Source organism: Acomys minous (assembly GCF_964271855.1).
Source record: "Acomys minous genome assembly, chromosome: 10".
NCBI classification, from domain to species: domain Eukaryota; kingdom Metazoa; phylum Chordata; class Mammalia; order Rodentia; family Muridae; genus Acomys; species Acomys minous.
Window position 1 is genome coordinate 34,374,331 of NC_140491.1, and position 17,982 is coordinate 34,392,312.

Sequence of the window (17,982 nt, forward strand, 5' to 3'; positions counted from 1 at the left end):
GCTTGTTCTTGCCATCTGACGGCTGAGCCCCATGGGGTACACTCTGCCCCCCCCCTGGACCTCAGCTTTACCTTCCTCCATATAGATATTCTTATATATATGTATGTAAATATATCATACACATCTATTTATATAAATGTACATTTGCCTCTGGAATAAACCTTTCTGATAAAAGTTATGGCTCCCACCTTCAGGTACCCGTAATTTCAGTCTCTGTGGGGCAGGGTGGGAAGTAGACGGCCTGGAGGTGGAGAGCTGTGACTCACTGCCCCACCCCCACCCCAGGCACCAGGTGCCATGTAGGAGAGAGGCTTGCCACATAGGGCGGAGCTTCCCTGCAGGCTCAGCTTTGGGCACCAAAAAAGCCAAGGCCGTCCCTGGACTTAGAGTCTAGCCCTCTGCAATGGTTCCTGCAAGGTGGCAGTGGGGAGCGAGGGAGTCAGACCCCCAAGGCTGCACAGGCTGGGCCCTCTTACATTCTACAGGGCTCCTGGCCCTGACCAGTCAGGAGATCACGATTCAGCAGTGCGTGTTCCCAAGGGGCGTCTGCACCCAGGAGCCAAGGATGCACACGCAGGAAACTCCTATCTGTTGCTGGCCCATTGCACTGGGCTGGTTGGGGTCCACTGCGCACCGGCAGTAGCAGGGCGGGCTAGGGTCCGCGTAAACATTGCCTGGGACTTGGTCTGTGGGTCTGTTGGGTCTCTCACGTCCGAGGTCCCCCATTACTGGGTGGGCCTGGGGGTAGCAGGTCATGGGTGAACACAGAGTCATCCCCGGAGGAGCTGGAGCTAGGAGTATCTTGGCCACCCGGCGAGTACTGCTCAAAAGGCACTGATAGGTCCAGGTACTCCTGTTGGTGGACAAGGCTGTCAGGACTGTGCCTTGGCACACACCCTCTTCAATCCCGTGGCCATCAGGCTATGCCCCTAAAGGCCAGTCCCACCACCGCAGGAGCTCCAGGGAGCCACACCCACAGGAAGCAAAGCAGCCACAGGGGCGAGCAGGACTGAGAGGCACTTACATCAGTTGATGTCACAGTGAGTATGCGATCTAAATCCTCTACCAACTGCTTGAAAGTGGGCCTCTGGGACGGCACCGCATGCCAACATTCCCGCATGATCATGTACCTGCGGCAAGCATAGCTGTGGGTCCCTGGCCTGATGCCCATCCCTACCACCCCAGGCCACCAAGTCCCCTACTCATCCCAAGGGCCTTTGGGTAGGAATCCTGCCACTCCCAGGGACTGGGTAGAAGGTATGAGCAAGAGGTAGTCTGCTCACAGGTCATGTGTGCAGTTGGCCGGCTTGTCCATGCGATGGCCCTCTTTCAGTAACTTGAAAAGCTCTTCCACTGGGATGCCAGGATACGGTGAGCCCCCCAGCGTAAAGATCTCCCAGAGGAGGACCCCAAAGGACCAGCTGCAAGGGAGTGAGGGCGAAAGGCCTGTTATTCCTGGGCCATTGCTTCAGCAGCCCTGTACCAGGACACACAACCAATGGGCAAGGTGGGGCCCAAGGAGGGGTCCAAGACCCTGAAAAGCTGTGAGAGGTGCAATTTGCATCCTGTCTGTCCCCAGGTCTCCCTACCCCCACCCTACGTGGGGACACATACACATCACTCTGGTGGGTGTAGACTCGGTCAAATAGGGCTTCTGGTGCCATCCACTTCACAGGTAGCCGGCCCTGGACAGAGGGAGAGGTGTTGGCTCTCGGGTGTCCCCCTGATGGGGCCCTACACCCCCAAACACACAGAACTAGGGCTCACATTTGTGGTCTTCTTGTAGTAGTCCAGGTTGTGCACGTCACGGGCCAGGCCAAAGTCTGCAATCTTCATCACATTGTCCTCTGTCACCAGCACATTTCGGGCGGCCAAGTCTCTGTGTATGCACTAAGGAGACATAAAAGAAAAGAAACCTGGGCTGAGCTGACCCCTCTCCAGCCTAGGCGAGCTGGTCAGCCACTCTTCCACCCAGAGAGGGCCCCCACCACCCGGCACCTGGGCCTTGCCTCTGCTCACCTTCTGGGAAGCCAGGTATTCCATGCCCCGTGCCACCTGGTAGGCACAGGACACGAGATCCTTGCAGGTAAGCTGCTCTTCCGGCAGCCTGCAGGTGTCAAAGGAGTAGTCCATGCCTGGAGGCCGCCGCGCCCGCAGGAACTCTCGTAGGTTGCCCTTGGCTGCATACTCTACCAGGACATACAAGGGCCCTGGGAGCACAGGGGCCTTTAGAGATGCTGCTGTGTGACGCGGGAGCCCCGGTCACCTGTCCCCCCCCCCCCCCTGCCGCGCCTGCTGCACCTACCGCCCTGTGTGCAGGCCCCCAGCAGGTTGATGATGTTCTTGTGCTTGCCAATCATCTTCATCATCTCCATCTCGGACACCAGGTCCGACAGATCCTTGTCAGTGGCATCATCTACGCGGGAAGGGGATGGGGGTGTCAACTGATGGCCCCACAGCCTTCGAACGCCCCTTCTACACACACACACACACACACACACACACACACACACACACACACACACTCACTCACTCTCTCTCTCTCTCTCTCTCTCTCTCTCTCTCTCTCTCTCTCCAGAGTCTCTCTGTGTAGCCTTGGCTGTCCCACACTCACTACTTTGTAGACCAGGCTGGCCTCGAACTCACAACGAGCCACCTGCCTCTGCCTCCCAAGTGCTGGGATTAAAGGCGTGCGCCACCCACGCCCGGCTCCCCTTCTACTTCTCTGCCCCCTCACCTTTCAGCATCTTCACAGCCACGGTGACCGGCTTGGCAGTGCGCTCTTTGTCAATGCCGATAGCTTCTGCCATGACAACCTGGCCAAAGCAGCCTTCTCCAAGAGGCTTACCGAGAGTCAGCCTGGCCACAGAAACAGAGGTGATAAATACGTGCCCAACAGCCTGAACCCTCATGGTCATGCACGACTGTATCCCAGAAGCCCTAGGGGCATTTGCTGTGAAGACCAACAGTAACCTCTCAGATCTCGCCCTGCACTCCACCTCAGAGGTACCTCCACCAAGCCCCTGCCTAGCCCCATTACCAGCCATATACCAAACCCCACCAAGTACATATTGTCCCTCACCACCACTGACCGGGTCCTGGAGAGCTCCCACTTGGGGTCCGCAGGCAGCTCAAGTTCAGAAACATTGGCCAGCACAGGACCTTCTCCTGAAGACAGCCGGGCGATCCGGACGAGGGGTGTGTTGGAGTTCATAGAGGAGTTGGACTCCAAGGACACCTGCTTGGGTCATCAGGGACAGGTTGGTACCACGCAATGTAGACTGAGCATTGGAAAGGGGGTATGTACAGCCTCCAAGAATGGCAAGGTCAAGTCATCGTCGGGCAAGGTGTGGGGCCAAGAAAAGGGCTGGCTGGCTGCTCTGACTTCTATACAGTGGTGACTGAAGACTAGTAAAAGTTGCTTTGCACCTCAGAGTAACTTGGGCTCCAAATGGAGAGAAGAGATAGGTAGGGGTCAGCCCACCCAACGGCAGAGCAATGTGTCCCGGGCCCTCCTGGGATTCTAGGAGACCCAAGGCAGGACAGGGAGCTCAAAACCTGGTATCTACTTTCTGTTACCTGTCGCTTAAGCGGGAAGCGGGAGACCTTGTGCACGGTGGGCGAGCCCAGGCCCTTCTTTGGAGTGCTGCACAGGCAACAGGAAGTCACTGCTACCACCATTGGGATGAAGAGCAAGAAGACCATCCCCAGGCTGAGGATGCCTGTGTACATGCTGCCGGCCTCGCCAGCCTCCATCAGCTCCTCCTCAGCTGCAGAGACACAAAGTTTGGGGCCTCATCCAGCCTCTTCCAACTTCCCACCGGCCAGAACTACAGGTACCAGCAGGGAAGGGAAGGGCCTGGGACATTCAGAGATTGGGGGCGGGGGCAGCTGTGCCCCCCCCACTCGCCTTGGTAGTGTAGTTTAAAAAAAAAAATCGGTGAGTCAGCCAGACCCGGGAGAAAAGCCCAGCAGAGCCAGAAGCACCCATACCGCCACCCAGGCGCCCAGGAAATGCCAGAGCCTCAGATCAGGACTGTGGGAGCACAGCTGGAGGAGGAGGATCTTGCAGGACCAAGATGGGGCCAGGTTGATGTTCCAATACCAAGCACAAGGCCAGGTTAAGTTTCACAGGATGGGGGTGGGGGTGGGGGCGGGGGCGCAATTAAGCAGTAAGGGGCCCCCTTGTGGTTCCTGGAAGCTTTGGCATGTCCTGAGCCAGCACCCCAAGAAGACAGGTGCGGCGTGAGCAGCGCAGAAACCAGTACCTGGCAGCACCACCAGCCACGCAGAGTGATGAGAAAACCCGATAGAATTGCCCGCCAGGCAGGTGTACTCCCCAGCGTCCTCAAAGGTGACATTGTGCAAGGACAGAACCTCTAGCTCCTTGTCGGTGGTGTTAGCGCCTGCCGTCTACAAAGAAGAGAACAGAGCGCGATAGGCGGGCGCCAGCATCCCCCTCTGGGTACCACAGTAGTCCACACGGAGATGATCCAGCCAGGCTGCAAGGAAGACGCCGCTGCCGCCACCACCACCACCACAACCTTGGCCACCACCATGGCCCTGCCACAGCCACGGAGGCCCAGGGCCCTCTGCCTCCTGCACCGAGGCACTGAGCCTGAAGCCAGTCCCTCCACCGGTGGCGAGTCCTCTGTCCCAATGTGAGCAACTTGCAGGTGGGCAGCATGGTGCCACACAGAGGCAGCATTCAGAGTTAGTGCAGAAACAGGAGAGGTGCGGATGGAAAGATGGGCAGATAGATGTGTGAACGGGAAGCCGGAAGGCATCTACGTCAGCCAGAGATGGGGTAGGTCAATGCTCGCAAACAGCATGGGACTCGGCCCCTGGCAAGCTCTAAGGATTTTCTAAGCTTGCAAGTGGGGGATGCAAGAGGACGGCACACACCTGGGGGGCTTTGAAGCAGGTGGTCAGTCCGTGGTAGCTGGGACTACCAACAGTGCTGAGGCATCACAAGTAGAGTGCGAGCCACAGGCGGGCGGGGTCAAGCAGGACAGGGGTCGTGCAGGGCATGCAGGCAGGTGCACGGCTGGGGGCGTTGGAGCTGGAGCTCAGCGTGCCAGGCAGGCATGGGACAGAGTCGTTACCTGCTTGCGGCCCGTGAACACGCAGCCAAAAGGCCTTCTCAGCCACGCCTATGAAATTGGTGGCTCGACAGAGGTACTCGCCCCCGTCCCGCTCCGACACATTGGCCAGGCGGAGGCGTGCGTCTGCCTCCACATTCTCACTGATCCAGGACTGCGGGGACAAGAGACTGGGCTCAGGCACACCCCGAGCCAGCTCCAGAACAACATGAGGATGAGGCAGGGCAAGGGGAGACCCCCAAGGATGGGCGGGGGTGGGGGTGGCTGAGCGGCAACACCTGGAAGGCTGCCTGGAGGGGAGGCACATCACGGCAGTGGTAGGCGTGGTTTCAGAAAAGAGGCCTTCTCCATGCCCAAGACAGACACACACACACACACACACACACACACACACACACACACGTACGGAGAGAGAGGGGTGAAGAGAGGGAGAGACTATGAAGCCACAGCCTCCAAACCCTCACCCCAGGAGTCATGTTAGGGCAACTACCTTATTCTCATGAACGCCCACACCCATGGTGACAGGCACACTGGACAGGACCTCAACAGCCAGGATTCCTGTCCCAGCCAGTGCCTGCTCCCCTCTACCACCAGAGTTCCTTGTCTCTGAAGAGCTGTTTCTCTTTGGGTTTCCAGGCTCACAAAGTCTCAACTCAGGTGGCACCCCCACCCGAGGCCATGGGACAAAGGTGCACCCAGAGGAAGGCAGGGCAGAGCCAGTGCTACACCGCAAGCAGATGACATCGGCCAATCCAGGCCAGCTGGGGAGTGTCTAGCCTGTCCTCTGGGGCCCAGGGGGGCACTAACTCGGCAGTCATCCTCCAGCCCTGGGCCACCATTAACTGTCACCCAAGAGAAGACACCTGCAGGCCCGGCCCTTTGGAGCAGACTAATTCCCATGGCAGGGCACAAGTGACACAGAGCCGGCTTAGAGCTCAGAGCAGCTGAGAAACTCTGGGACTCAGCTGTCCCATCTCAGAAACTCCAACACCTGGGCCTAAATCCCAAAATATCCCTCAGCCAAGAGGGACTTGTGGACCAGAGCCAAGGCAGCCCCCACTGGCCCATCCACCCCACCCTACTCCCCCGCACCAGAAGGCAGCAGAGCCCACCTTGAGTACAGTGACGTAGGGCGTGCCATCAGGGCCCACCTTGCTGCCGTTCACCTCCACGTGCTTCAGCCACTGGATGTGTGGCTGCGCGTCACTGTACACCTTGCAGTGGAACTCCACGTCGCTGCCCAGGACGGCCGTCTGGTTGGCCGGCAGCCCAGCCTGGAGGATGGGCCGGTGTGGGGAGCGCTCTGCAAAAGGCAGCCAGGTCAGGGGCCATGGGCCGAGGGGTCCCGGCGGTACCCTGCCTTAACCGCCCGTCCTCGCCCTCACCCAGCACATCCAGGGTGTACGTCTGCCGGATGCTGCCGAACTTGTTCTCTACCACGCAGGTATAGTTGCCACGATCAGAGGGCACCACGCTCTCCATGACCAAGCTCCACTGCTGGTGCCGAAGCTGCAGGTGAAGTTGGTCTGTGAGTGGATGCAGGCTAGACGCTGCGTCCAGGCACCGCCCGGCCCTCCAGGCCCCTTCCCCAGACCCACCTTGATGCCCCCTATACGGTGCTCCCCTCGGAATTCTTTGCCATTCTTCAGCCAGGAGATGGAGGGGGTAGGGTTGCCGGCAGCTGGGCAGCGGAAGCGTACGGTGTTGGCAGCTGGCACAGCTAGCAGCTTCTTATCCATACGCTCAGGTCGGGTCCAGTAAGGGGCCCCTGATGGCAGAAGCGCCCGTCACAGCTGCCATCAGTGCACCCTTCCGAAACTTCCCTGCCTGCCCACCCTCTGACCTCTACTTCCCCTTCTGTACTGAGAGTCATTTACTTCATCCTGACAGGCTCCCCTGACGCCTCTATACTACGCATCTACAGCAACCATACTCTCAGGATTTGGACGCATCTTCTCCTCACCCTTTGGTGCAGGCCCACAGGTGCAGGTCCTCGCCTCGGGCCAGGTCATCCCACTAGTCTACAACACCTGAGCTAGCCTCCGCCAGCGCTCAGGCTCCCCCTCCACTAAGCTCCCTCACTGAGCAGGTGAGGAACGGAGCAGGGTCCAGGACAAAACAGGGAGGCAGTGACCTCATTACACTCATCACTGGACCATGTGTGTCTGTGAGAGGAGCGGCCACAGCACAGGGTTGGAGAGAGAACAGTGTGCAGACACTGGTGAGAGGCTCACTCCCCCCACCCCCCTCAAGCTGAGCCGTTCTCCCAGGCTCCCACAGTGGCCAGCAGGCTTAGCAGAGACTGCTACACTCGGAGACTACAGTGACCTAATACTGCCCGCTGCCAGGCAAGGTCCAAAAGGTGACCCTTTAGTCACCTCATAGCTAAAGGCCATGTGGGGAAAAGCCCATGTGGAGCACAGACACTAAATACAGTCTGGGAGCCGGGCGGTGGTAGCCCACGGCTTTAATCCCAGCCCTCTAGGAAGCAGAGACAGGTGGATCACTGTGTGTTCACGGCCAGCCTGGTCTACAAAGTGAGTCCAGGACAGCCAAGGCTACACAGAGAAATCTTGTCTCGAAAAGACTAAATAAATAAATAAATACAGCCTGGGAAGGCCAGGAAGGCAGAAGCAAACACAAACTCAGAGCAGGGCACTGGCAATGTGGCCAGGGCAAGAGCCGTAGGGCAACTGGGTTAGGAATTTTGCTCTGAACAACCTGAGCCAAAGGAAAAGGGGAAAGAAGTGAAACCTCTCCTCAGGACAGTAGCCTCTCCTCAGGACAGTAGCCTCTCCTCAGGACAGTAGCCTCTGTTGGCTTCAGTTCTAGATTCTAAACCCATTTCTGTGTAGATTCCAGTCTGAGGTCTCACACAAGCCCCTTTCCCACACTCTTTATCCCCACACACCCCTGAAACTAATTCCTCTGTCTTCCCATGAACTGCGTTTGATTCTCCTCAACACCTTGTCTAACTCTAGCCCCAGAATTCTCCAAGTGGTCCAAGGGCTGAGGCCACACAGCCTAGTCTCCAAGTTATAGCCTCCCCGCCCACACACACACAACGTCTTGACCCACGATGGTGCTCACACTCTGTTACATCCCTTTACAGTATAAGCCCTAGCATGGCACAGCCGCTCTCCTCCTGACGCCTGAACCAACAACCACTTCACCCTTAATCCCTGGGTCTACCTGCTCCTGGGCTCACACCACTGATTGCCCGTCCCACCAAAGTCCATACCAAAATCCCTGCAGACCAGACCCTCCCTTCCACTGCTCCTGGAGCACTGTGCTCTCCCGTCCACGCGCCTGTAGCAGTGCCTCTAAGAACCCCACCACCACGCCCCACCCCACCACCACGCCCCACCCCTGCCCTAACAGCTCAGTGCACCTGAACTCGCTCTCACCTGTGTCTTCAGCCACATCCTCCCCATCTTCATCATCTCCTGAGGACGGAGCATCTGCAATAGTTTATCAAGTGGGCAGTGGTTCTGTGACATTCCCACATCCGGAGACCTGCTGCTTCCCGTATCTGGGGGCCCACTACTCCCTTGCCTTTAGGGTCCTGCCTTCTCAAGGCCATTCATTCAGACAGCATCTACTTGGGGGTATCCCCTCCTCTCTCTATATAGCCGCAACAGTGTTGTTGTTGGTTTTTTGTTTTTTTTTTTAAGATTTATTTAATTTATTCTGTATACAGTGCTCTGCCTGCCAGTGCAACTGCAGGCCAGAAGAGGGCACCAGATCTCATTATAGATGGCTGTGAGCCACCACGTGGTTGCTGGGAATTGAACTCAGGACCTTTGGAAGAGCAGTCGGTGTTCTTAACCTCTGAGCCATCTGTCCAGCCCCAGCCAGCAACAGTCTTACTTCGGCCAGGGATGCTGCAGCTACCCTGCCCAGGAACATCCAGATCTCTCTGGCTGCTCAACATACTTGGCAGCCAGACCCAGCAGGGACTTACCTATCACACGCACACTGAAGTGGCACAGCACACGCTGAGTGGGCCGCTGCTGGTAGCTATAGACCCCTGCATCCTCCTGGGAGGCGTTCAGCACTTGGAGCCTCTGCGGCCCCACCAGGATGCGGTGGGAGGCCACCAGCACCGCCCCATCTTTAGCCCAGACGGTGGGGCCTATGGGGACACCTCCAGGTGGGTAGCAGCTCAGCTCCACAGTGTCCCCACTGCCAAAGGCCACCTGCTCCTGCTGGCTAGGTTCAGGCCCTGGAACCTCTGTGGAAGAAGTGGAAAGCTGTAGAATGAGTTCTCCAAAGCAGCATGCTGGGGGCCCAGCACTTTACTTCTAAAACACTAACAAAGGCTGTAGTAGACAAGCAAGGAGTATGGTTCCTGGGGCCTGGGGTCCTGCCAGACAATGTTCAAACCAAGGGTGGGAGACTGTTTTTGTTAAGAGCCCAGGCGTGGGCCAGGCATGGGGGCGCACGCCTTTGATCCCAGCACTTGGGAGGCAGAGGCAGGCGGATCACTGAGTTCGAGGCCAGCCTCATCTACAAAGTGAGTCTAGGACAGCCAAGGCTACACAGAGAAACCCTGTCTCAAAAAACAAAAACAAAAACAAAAACAAAAAAAAAAAAAAAAAAAGAGCCCAGGGGTGTCAGTATCAGCTCAGTCAATAGTCCGGGCTAAGGCTTCTGGCTCTGTCCCGTAGGAAGAAGCCGTCTTCCAACAACCAGCTCCGAGAGGCACACACAGCAGCCCTACCACCAACAGAAAAATCTCAAGTGCCAAGAAGGGTAGGGGGGTCAATTCCGTGGTCCAGCTCCTGCCTGGAATGTCTAGGACCCTAAGTTCATTCCCAGCACCAGGAAAAAGCCACCAATTTCTTCCTCCTCTGATCCTGCCACCATTTGGAAATGTAGAATCAATCCTTAGCTCACAGGGAAGCAACAAAAGCAGGTTGGGGACAGGCTGTCCTTCCTTGGCCCTTGGCTCAAAGCTCAGAGAAAGAATAGGGAGGCCTTTCAGGGCCCTCTTAGCACCCAACCCTCATCTTGGCTTCTGAAACAGTTTGGGTGGAGAGGCAGGGAACAGAACACACTTCAGCAGTAAGGAGAAACCTGGCTATGGTGGCTCACACACTCAGAAGACTTGAGGCAGGAGGATTACCCCAAGCTCAAAGCCAGGCTTGACTATAGACTGTCTCAAAAAACAGAATCAAGATAAACGAGAGAAGACAGCACAAGGTCATCCATGAACACGGGTGGGCGAGCCCCTCCTTGCACACACCACAGGGGCTGCTGTTCACAGGAACGGTGCACCTCCACCAGCGCCCCCAAGTATACCGGGTGAGGGAATCCTTGGGCTGGGCAGTCTGTGCCTTGCAACTTATTCCACATAGCAGCCAGTTAGGAAAACAAAACAAATATACACTAAGGACACCAATCTGGAAACTTCGGTCTCTAGGAAGTGGGCTAAGGAGCCCATATAAGCTCATAACAAGGTGGGTGGCTGAGGACATGGGACTTCCATTTCACAAATGAGGACCAGGTTTGGAGGGGGCCGTGTGAGTGGTCATGTGAGCCAAATGGGGCAAACCATCCACCCTGAGGGCTGAGAAATGCTCCTCCATTGGGCAGACACAGGTAGGACACCTCTCCCCTGCCCAGGTGCTGCCCAGCTCACAACAGGGCCCAAAGACCTCACCCTTGGGGACACACACCACCAGCTGGGCTATCTCCCTCAGGCCTCCCTGCCAGGACCTGACAATGCCCATCACAGAGCAGCTGGGCTCAGGGCCCAGGACAGGAGTGGGTGGTCCTGCTGAGCAGACCTCCTTCCTCAGATCCAGCTGGACTGGCTATAATGTCACTTGTCATTCTGCCGTCGCATGGCCTAGATTCGAGGCCCAGCTGTCCACTCTGGCCACACCAGCCCTTAGTCAGGCCCAATTCCGCCCGTCCCAGAGTCAGCCCACAAGCTCAAAGTCCACCACAACTCTGAAAGCCAGAGGGACCGGTATGTCCCCAGAGCATCCACAAAGCTCATGTCCTTCAGACTCTCACAGCTTTAAGCTGTCCTGGGCAGGTCTTCCACCTCTCCAGTCACGCTGCTATGTCCTATGGGACCACCCAATGCTGGAAGCTACTTTAACAGAAGAACAGGCTGGTCAAAAACCTCCGTCCAGGCCATTGACCCAAGGCCAACAGGCAGTTGGTTCCGGTTTGGTCTGGGCAAGACAACAGGTCAAGCCATTCACACAAGTATTTGGTTTAACCTAATCCAAAGATGAACTGGCTTGGAGATGCAGGATGCTGAGGGAAAATGTCTCAGTTAGCTCAGAGCTAACCTCTGACCTGTCCACTAGGAGCTAGCAGAAACCAGACACCTAGACTTCGGAGGCCTCAGACAATAAGGTACCCCACCAATAACCACCACCCCAGGGTCACGGGGCTTAGAGGAACTTGTGTCATAAATCAGGCAGGTAGAAGGGAAGGTACTTGAGACAACACCGAGCACAGCACACCACGTTCTGAGGCAGCAGAAGAGCACTGGACAACAGAGCTCCCACATCTTCGGCCTCCAGGAGTGCGCAGATAACTCCCTAGCCCCACCCCCCCCCCCCATCAACCAAAAGGGCCAAATGTGAGCCTGGCAGTGGTGGTGCACGCCTTTAATCCCAGCACTCGGGAGGCAGAGGTAGGCGGATCGCTGTGAGTTCAAGGCCAGCGTGGTCTACAAAGCGAGTCCAGGACAGCCAGGGCTACACAGAGAAACCCTGTCTTGAAAAAACCGAAAGAGCCAAATGCAACACAAAGGCATTGATACTTCTGCTGCGCCCACTGAGGGGGTAATGTCTCCCCCTGCAGGGACCCCCCCCAGCACCTGTCCCCACTGTCACATGGTACTGACATGGACCTGGGCACCATATTCTCACAGGTGCAGACTAAGAGATACTGTTGTCCCAGGAAGGCTGTGCTGGGCCTAGGGGTCTCCCAGATTGCCTCAGTTTTCTCCACTATGGCACAGTGGACAAATCCCAACTTGCAGACCTAAGGTCCAGATAGCCCTGGTTATGTGTCTAAAGCTTGTAAAAAGAGGTGTGGGGATAAGGGGGAACCTCTTCCTGGGCCTCTTGAATCAACCAATATAGTCAGACCACAGCTGAGCAGCTACTGGGAGGGAAGGAGGCATCCCCTGCCTGAGAGATCTGATACCCCAGTTCTGGTCACTACTGTTGAGACACAAGTGCACCCCCACAGAACTAGCATCAAATCCAGACCTGTTGCTGAGGTTGGACACCACCCCACCCCACCCCTTTGGAACGAGACCAGGACACGGATCTGCGAAACATCTGCTTTGTTAGTGAACACAGCTGGTACGGGAGGTAGGGCTAGGTGTGTAACTAAAATAGCCCAAGAGAAAGGTGGATACCCGAAGGGGCCCTGAAGCCAAGGTCTCCCTTGTCTCCCTCTTCTTCCCCACTCCCCGTCAGGAGACATTCCAGTTTCCAGAGTTTCATAACAAAGTCAGGAAAGAAAGAAAAATCCAGAGGCTGGGCGGGCTAATGAGGGCTTACTGAGGGATTGTCTGGTTTAATCCCCCGAAACAACTCTGCCATTACCAGTCCTCTTTAGCAGGACAGGTGAGGAGACTTAGGTTCTAGGACTGTACCCAAGCCTAGGCAGGCCTCAACCCCAGGTGGGTTTGCTCATACCTCAGTCAGTTCTCGGGCCACCTCTTCCTCAAAACCTCATTTCCCCCCAACCCACCCGGGGTAACTAGTTTCCCTTCAGAGATAATTGGGGGCGGGGGGGACTTGAAAGAGGTGTTCCAGCTCCCAGCGTCAGGCCCAAGTGAACCCCGGGGCCTGGAGGAAGAGGAGCTTCAAAAACTCCGCATCTCAGCATAGGACCCAAAAGCTTCAGGGTCTAAAACCAGCCTAGGTTAATGAACCACCGGGAAGGCCTTCAGGGCTCAAAGTCCAGCCCTGAGGGAGGGGGACTGAGGGGGGGGGGAGAAGGCAACGCCCAGGGAGGTGGAAAGCCATGTCCCAGCTTCCTATTTGCCACAGGCCGGAGTGGGAGTCAACCTCTGGACCCCGGCGAGTTACTCTCCTTACCCTTCCCGCCCGCCCCCCCCCCCCCGCCACAACAACTGCGCACACCAGCAGGGCTTGCCCCACCAAGGGTGGCCACTGCCCCACAGCCCTTGACCCCGGCCAGCTCCAGTTTAGTAATTTATGTTCCCGAGGAAAGCGCCAAGCCGGACCTCTGTAAACTTCACCAAGTCTTTGTATTTTTACTGCCCGTCCCATCTCGTTAAGGAACCGGATTAAGTTTATTGGCCTATCAATTCCCTACCTGTCTCACCAGCTCGAACGCAGAAGCGAGGGGCGGGAGCACACCCCACCGATCCCTGGCTGCCTGGCTCAGCTTCGGTTCCTGCAGCAGGGTCGTGCAAGGCCACCGTCACTGCCTGGAGCCCGCCGCCCCGCTGCCCTTACCCGAGCTCACTGACACCCGACGCAAGAAATATCTTCATCTGAATGCTCATGCTAATGCGGTCCCAATGCCGGCCATTCGGCGCCCGGGAAGCCCGGCCATCCTAGCAGGCGCTAAAAGCGCGCGCTGACCTCCCGACCGCCTCTGTCACTCCGCTGAAAGACACGCACATTCAAGCTCCCGGCCCACTTTCATTCATAAAAAAAGAAAAAAATGACATTGTTCCGGGAGACTGCAGGCGCTAAAGGAGAAAGGGGCGCGGGGGCGCCGGGAGGGGCATGCCGCCATCTGCCTCCTCCCGCTGCGCCCGCCGCGCTCGCACCTCCCCGAGAAGCTGCGCCGCCATCAATGCGCGGTCTGTGGCCGCCGGGGTACAAAGGAGCGGCTGTTCGGGCCTCGGCTCGGGTGGGGCGACAGCTTACCGAGCGAAAGCCTCTCTCCGCGCGGCCTCCCGCCAGACCACTGCTCTGCTTTGCCACGCTGCCACCGGGCACACCCGGGGGCTGCGCGCGTCGCACCTCCCGGGCGGCCGCGGAACGCAAGGCGGACCGTGGCTCCCTCCAGTATCTTCGTTCCACGGCACTCAATGTCCCATCGGACTTTGGCGGCTAGCCGGGCTACGTAGGCGGCACCACCACCCTAGGACAACCGCCTCTCACCTCCCAGTGTGCGGCCTGCAGGGCGGTCCCTGCGCGCCCCTGGGAACCGACCCCTCAGGCCGCCTACAGGATGAGAGGGGAGCGGGTGCACTGAAGCTGTCACCTTGTCATGCGAGGGACTGACTCGCTGAGATAGTCCTATCCACCCCTAAAGTCCAGCCTTTCTTTGGCCGAAGCGGAGCAAGAACTGTTCCGAGAGGACTGGGGAAGCAACAACAGGCACTTTTCGTCCTCGCAGATCCGAGAAGCAACAATGGGAATGTAGGAAGTCAGCTCGCACGCCCTCCCGACCCGCCAGGGCCAGGGACCACGGCTACCGCGCATCTCTACCCGTGGCGCCTCGCACTTGGGTGGTGACGCTGAGACTCCAGACACCCTATAAACAGCCGCGTCCGATCTGACAGCGGTCTAATGGGGCGGAGTACAGAACCCAAGCGCACTGGCCCGGGTGGTGCTACTCAACCTGACGCCCCTTCCTCACCCAAGGGTCGTTCGCTGTTTCCAAAGCCTCTGTGGGCCAGGGCCGGCCCCCAAGAAAAGACACCTTGGCTCAGTTCTTACCTGCTGCTCTCCGCACAACTCGCTGCTCTGGCCCAGGAGGCTCGGAGGTAGCTCCGGCCACTACCGCCACGCAGAACGCTAACACGCAGGCTGGGACTACCATGGCTCCAGAGCAAGGGCAGCGGCGTCCTCAAGCGCCGGGCGCGGGCATGCTGCACCCCCCACACCCGGCTCCGGCGCCGGTGGGAGGGCGCTGCTCCGGAGTCTACCGGAGGAGAGCACTGAGTTACTCAGGAGGGCAGCGAGGAAACTCGGCCTCGCTCCCCAGCCCGGATCCCCGGCCGCCCCGCCCGCCGCCTCCTAGCCCTCCCGGGCCGCCTGGCGCCGGTCGCCTCCTCCCAGCTGCGGTCCCTCCCTCCTCCTTCCCTCCCTGGTTGCCGCAGTTCGCAGAGCCCTCCCAGGACGGCGGCAATAGCCGCAAACTTTCCAGAGAGAGGAGCCCGCGCCTAGCCCGGCCTCGCTGCATTCCCAGACCGCTCCAGTTCCAGCCCGCCGCGCGCCCGACTGCTTCAGTGCCCGCCCGGCCCCTCCGAGCGCCAGCCGGGTCCACACCAACCTGGTGGCTGCTAGAGCCCAGCTCACCACGAGCAGCTCCGACTTCGGATCTCAGCCCGCTCTCCCAGGGACAGCTCTGTCCCAGGGGCCGCCCGCCCACCGGTGAGTCCCTGCGCCGGAGCGGACCGCACGGCGCCAGCTGCTCCCGCCACCCCCGCTGCCACCGTGCACTGAACTGGGGCTGCCCGGCGCGCAGCAGCCAGTGGGGGGGTGGGGGTGGAGGGGGGGTACGGTCTGCTCCCGCCACGCCCCGAACACTCCCCTTCTCTGGCGGCCAAGGGGCGGGGGACCCGAGGAGGCGTGGTCAGGCGGGGGCGCCGGGCGGTCCCGGAGGGCGTGGGAGCCCAGCTGGGGCGGGGCAGGCGAGGCCCGGGTCGCACACTCGACCCCTCGAAGCAATGCTGAGCTCAGGACTGTCTGCCACACGCTCCTTCGTCCAATAAGACTGTGCTCAGGGCCTCAGAGGGGGTGACTACCGTGGGGGGTCCAGGTGTTAGGGTGATTTCACAGTGAACCAGCCCCTGAGCTGAACCCTGTGCAAAGAGCAGTAATTCCTCAGGTGCAGAACCTGACAGCATTCTAGGAGGACAAACGCATGTGAAGCAAACGGCCTTTCGATGGAGGATGGAGCAAAGTTTACAGGATGGATGGCACCCTAGAAAAGGAGGGAATGCTGCTGTATTTATCAAACCAACTAGTGGCCTCCGGCATGAGCTCAGCTGCATGCACACTTACCCAAGAAGACACAAGTTTGCAAGTAACTTACTGCCCAGCCTCAGAGTAACGAGAAGAGCTGGGGATACGAGGTGGAGCGGCCTGCCCTGCCCTACAGTTGCCTGAGCTCCAGTCTGTGGAGGTCCCAGCACTGCACATCCATCCTGGGAACGCAGCCCATCTGGGCAATGTCACACTGACAGCTGGTCCCTGGAGGATCAGCCTGGCCACCCCATCATGCTGGCAAGCTGTAGGTGCTGCTTTGCAGACCTTCTGGAACAGCACCCACCACCACCACCCTGTGACTGGTGGCTTCTGTACCTATCCTCACAGGGCAGACAAAGTTGCCTCACTTTCAAACAAGCTCCCCAAAGTCTGAGGCCTGTGGGAGGCAGATAGGTGAGGTCTTGGTTCAATGCTTCTGCCTAGTCCTGCTGTGTGCAGCTTTGAAGGACTCAAACTGCTCATCAGAAAAACAAAACAAAACAAACAACAACAAAAAAAACCACAAGTGGTCTATGAAAACCCTTCAGTGACTCACTGATTACCCTTATCTTTCCCAGATAGCTGTGCAGGGCCCTGCCCCCAGAGCACTCATGCTATCCCTCTGTGTTCACCCTAGAGCTGGGCAGCTCTGCCTACTCTCACTAGTGCTCCCTGCTCTAGGCAAGCACATCTCCCTGCAGACTGGCTAGGATTCAGTCCTGGGTCCCCATGGCACCCCCCAGCTGCTCACGGGTGTCCTCCCAGGATGCTGCCCCAGGGGGATCATAGCAGACATTCTCCCCTAATCTATTGGCAGATTAGTTCAGTAAATGAACCAGAGTGTGAGCTCTAACCGCTCTTCCACCCCGCCCCCTACTTCTGGAGGATTTAACAGAACCAACGAGGAGCAGAGCAGCAGTACTTCTTTATTTCTGGCATGACCTCCTTGGTAGAAACATCCAGTCAGAAATCCCAAACCAATGCTGACTGCTCTCTGAGCCCCATGGCCCAATAGACCATATCTCCCAGGATACCTTGCTTTCCGACTTCAGGGTAGATTTGGCCAATGGGTGATGACTGATTACATAAGTGGAATGAGCTAATTGGTGACGAAGCTATACTATATAAATGTAGGTCTATTGGAAGTGGTACGGGATGGGGGAAGGGAAGGGGAAGGAAAGGAGAGAGGGCAGGGAGGTGGGAAAAGGGCAAAAAGTGGGGCCTTGGAACCAAAATGTCTGGTTTCTATAGAAAGTCTTTGGGAGAGGGGAAGTCCCGCCCCTAGGTAGAGGGCAGGCCACGCCCTGCGGCAGGGCCTAGCAGGCGGTCTGTGGAGAAAAGAGGACTCCAGACAGGGGGTTACTTCTACTCCTCTGCTCCTCCGCTAACCCTGTGGCCTGACATTGGCCAACTCGTGTGGACCCCTGCTCAGCTGCAGAGTGCAGGGGGCGGGGACAACTAGCCACCTTCGTCAAAAATCAGCTGTGTGAGGTTCACACCTTGTAATCCTGACCTGAGCCTACGGCCAGATTAACTTTCACAATTCAGGACAACAGAATTCTGAGGTCAAGATGGGCCAGCTGTGGGCCCTGGGGTGGTTTCTTCCTGCCTCATACAGCCCTGGTGCCTCCAGGCGTCCATGATTTTCTGCCATCTCAGTCTGGTCACCTCCACATGGCTTCTGTCCCTTTGTCATCTTGTCTTTCATCTCTCATGAGGACACGTGTGGTTGAATTTGGGGTTGTCTGTAAAGTGTGGGATGACCTCACCTCAAACTTCTTCCCACCGTTCTATTTGCAAGACTCTTTTATCCAGATAAGATCACATTCAGGTGGGCATGATGGCGCATGCCTTTAATCCCAGCACTCGGGAGGCAGAGGCAGGTGGATCACTGTGAGTTCGAGACCAGCCTGGTCTACAAAGGGAATCCAGGACAGCCAAGG

General features: G+C 57.8%; 1 protein-coding gene across 6 annotated transcripts; it reads right to left on the reverse strand.

Annotated features, from left to right (window-relative positions):
* Positions 1 to 153: 153 nt before the first annotated feature.
* On the reverse strand, positions 154 to 15,523 carry FGFR3 (fibroblast growth factor receptor 3). 6 transcript variants are annotated; one of them, XM_084799215.1, is made up of 18 exons: positions 15,342 to 15,523; positions 14,786 to 14,990; positions 9,067 to 9,336; positions 8,510 to 8,548; positions 6,701 to 6,870; positions 6,488 to 6,611; positions 6,215 to 6,405; positions 5,106 to 5,256; positions 3,580 to 3,770; positions 3,093 to 3,241; positions 2,738 to 2,859; positions 2,306 to 2,416; positions 2,020 to 2,210; positions 1,768 to 1,890; positions 1,615 to 1,685; positions 1,284 to 1,421; positions 1,025 to 1,130; positions 154 to 853 (listed from the first exon to the last, which is right to left on the reverse strand). In XM_084799215.1, exons 2-18 carry the CDS (start codon positions 14,886 to 14,888, stop codon positions 707 to 709), a joined length of 2,397 nt encoding a protein of 798 aa, XP_084655341.1. In that variant the 5' UTR covers positions 14,889 to 14,990; positions 15,342 to 15,523; the 3' UTR covers positions 154 to 706. The 6 variants fall into 6 exon arrangements, with proteins under 6 accessions (XP_084655341.1, XP_084655337.1, XP_084655339.1 ...); XM_084799211.1 differs by having other exon boundaries at positions 8,510 to 8,563; positions 15,342 to 15,522; XM_084799213.1 differs by lacking the exon at positions 5,106 to 5,256 and adding an exon at positions 4,269 to 4,413 and having other exon boundaries at positions 8,510 to 8,563; positions 15,342 to 15,521.
* Between the last annotated feature and the right edge of the window lie 2,459 nt (positions 15,524 to 17,982).

Excerpts from the sequence above, each read along its gene's own strand:
- FGFR3 (XM_084799211.1), bottom strand. The coding sequence starts at position 14,888 with ATGGTAGTCCCAGCCTGCGTGTTAGCGTTCTGCGTGGCGGTAGTGGCC. Across the intron at positions 6,871-8,509 it reads GGATGTGGCTGAAGACACAG|GGGCCCCTTACTGGACCCGA; the intron begins GTGAGAGCGAGT and ends TTCTGCCATCAG. Across the intron at positions 1,131-1,283 it reads GCCAACTGCACACATGACCT|GTACATGATCATGCGGGAAT; the intron begins GTGAGCAGACTA and ends TGCTTGCCGCAG.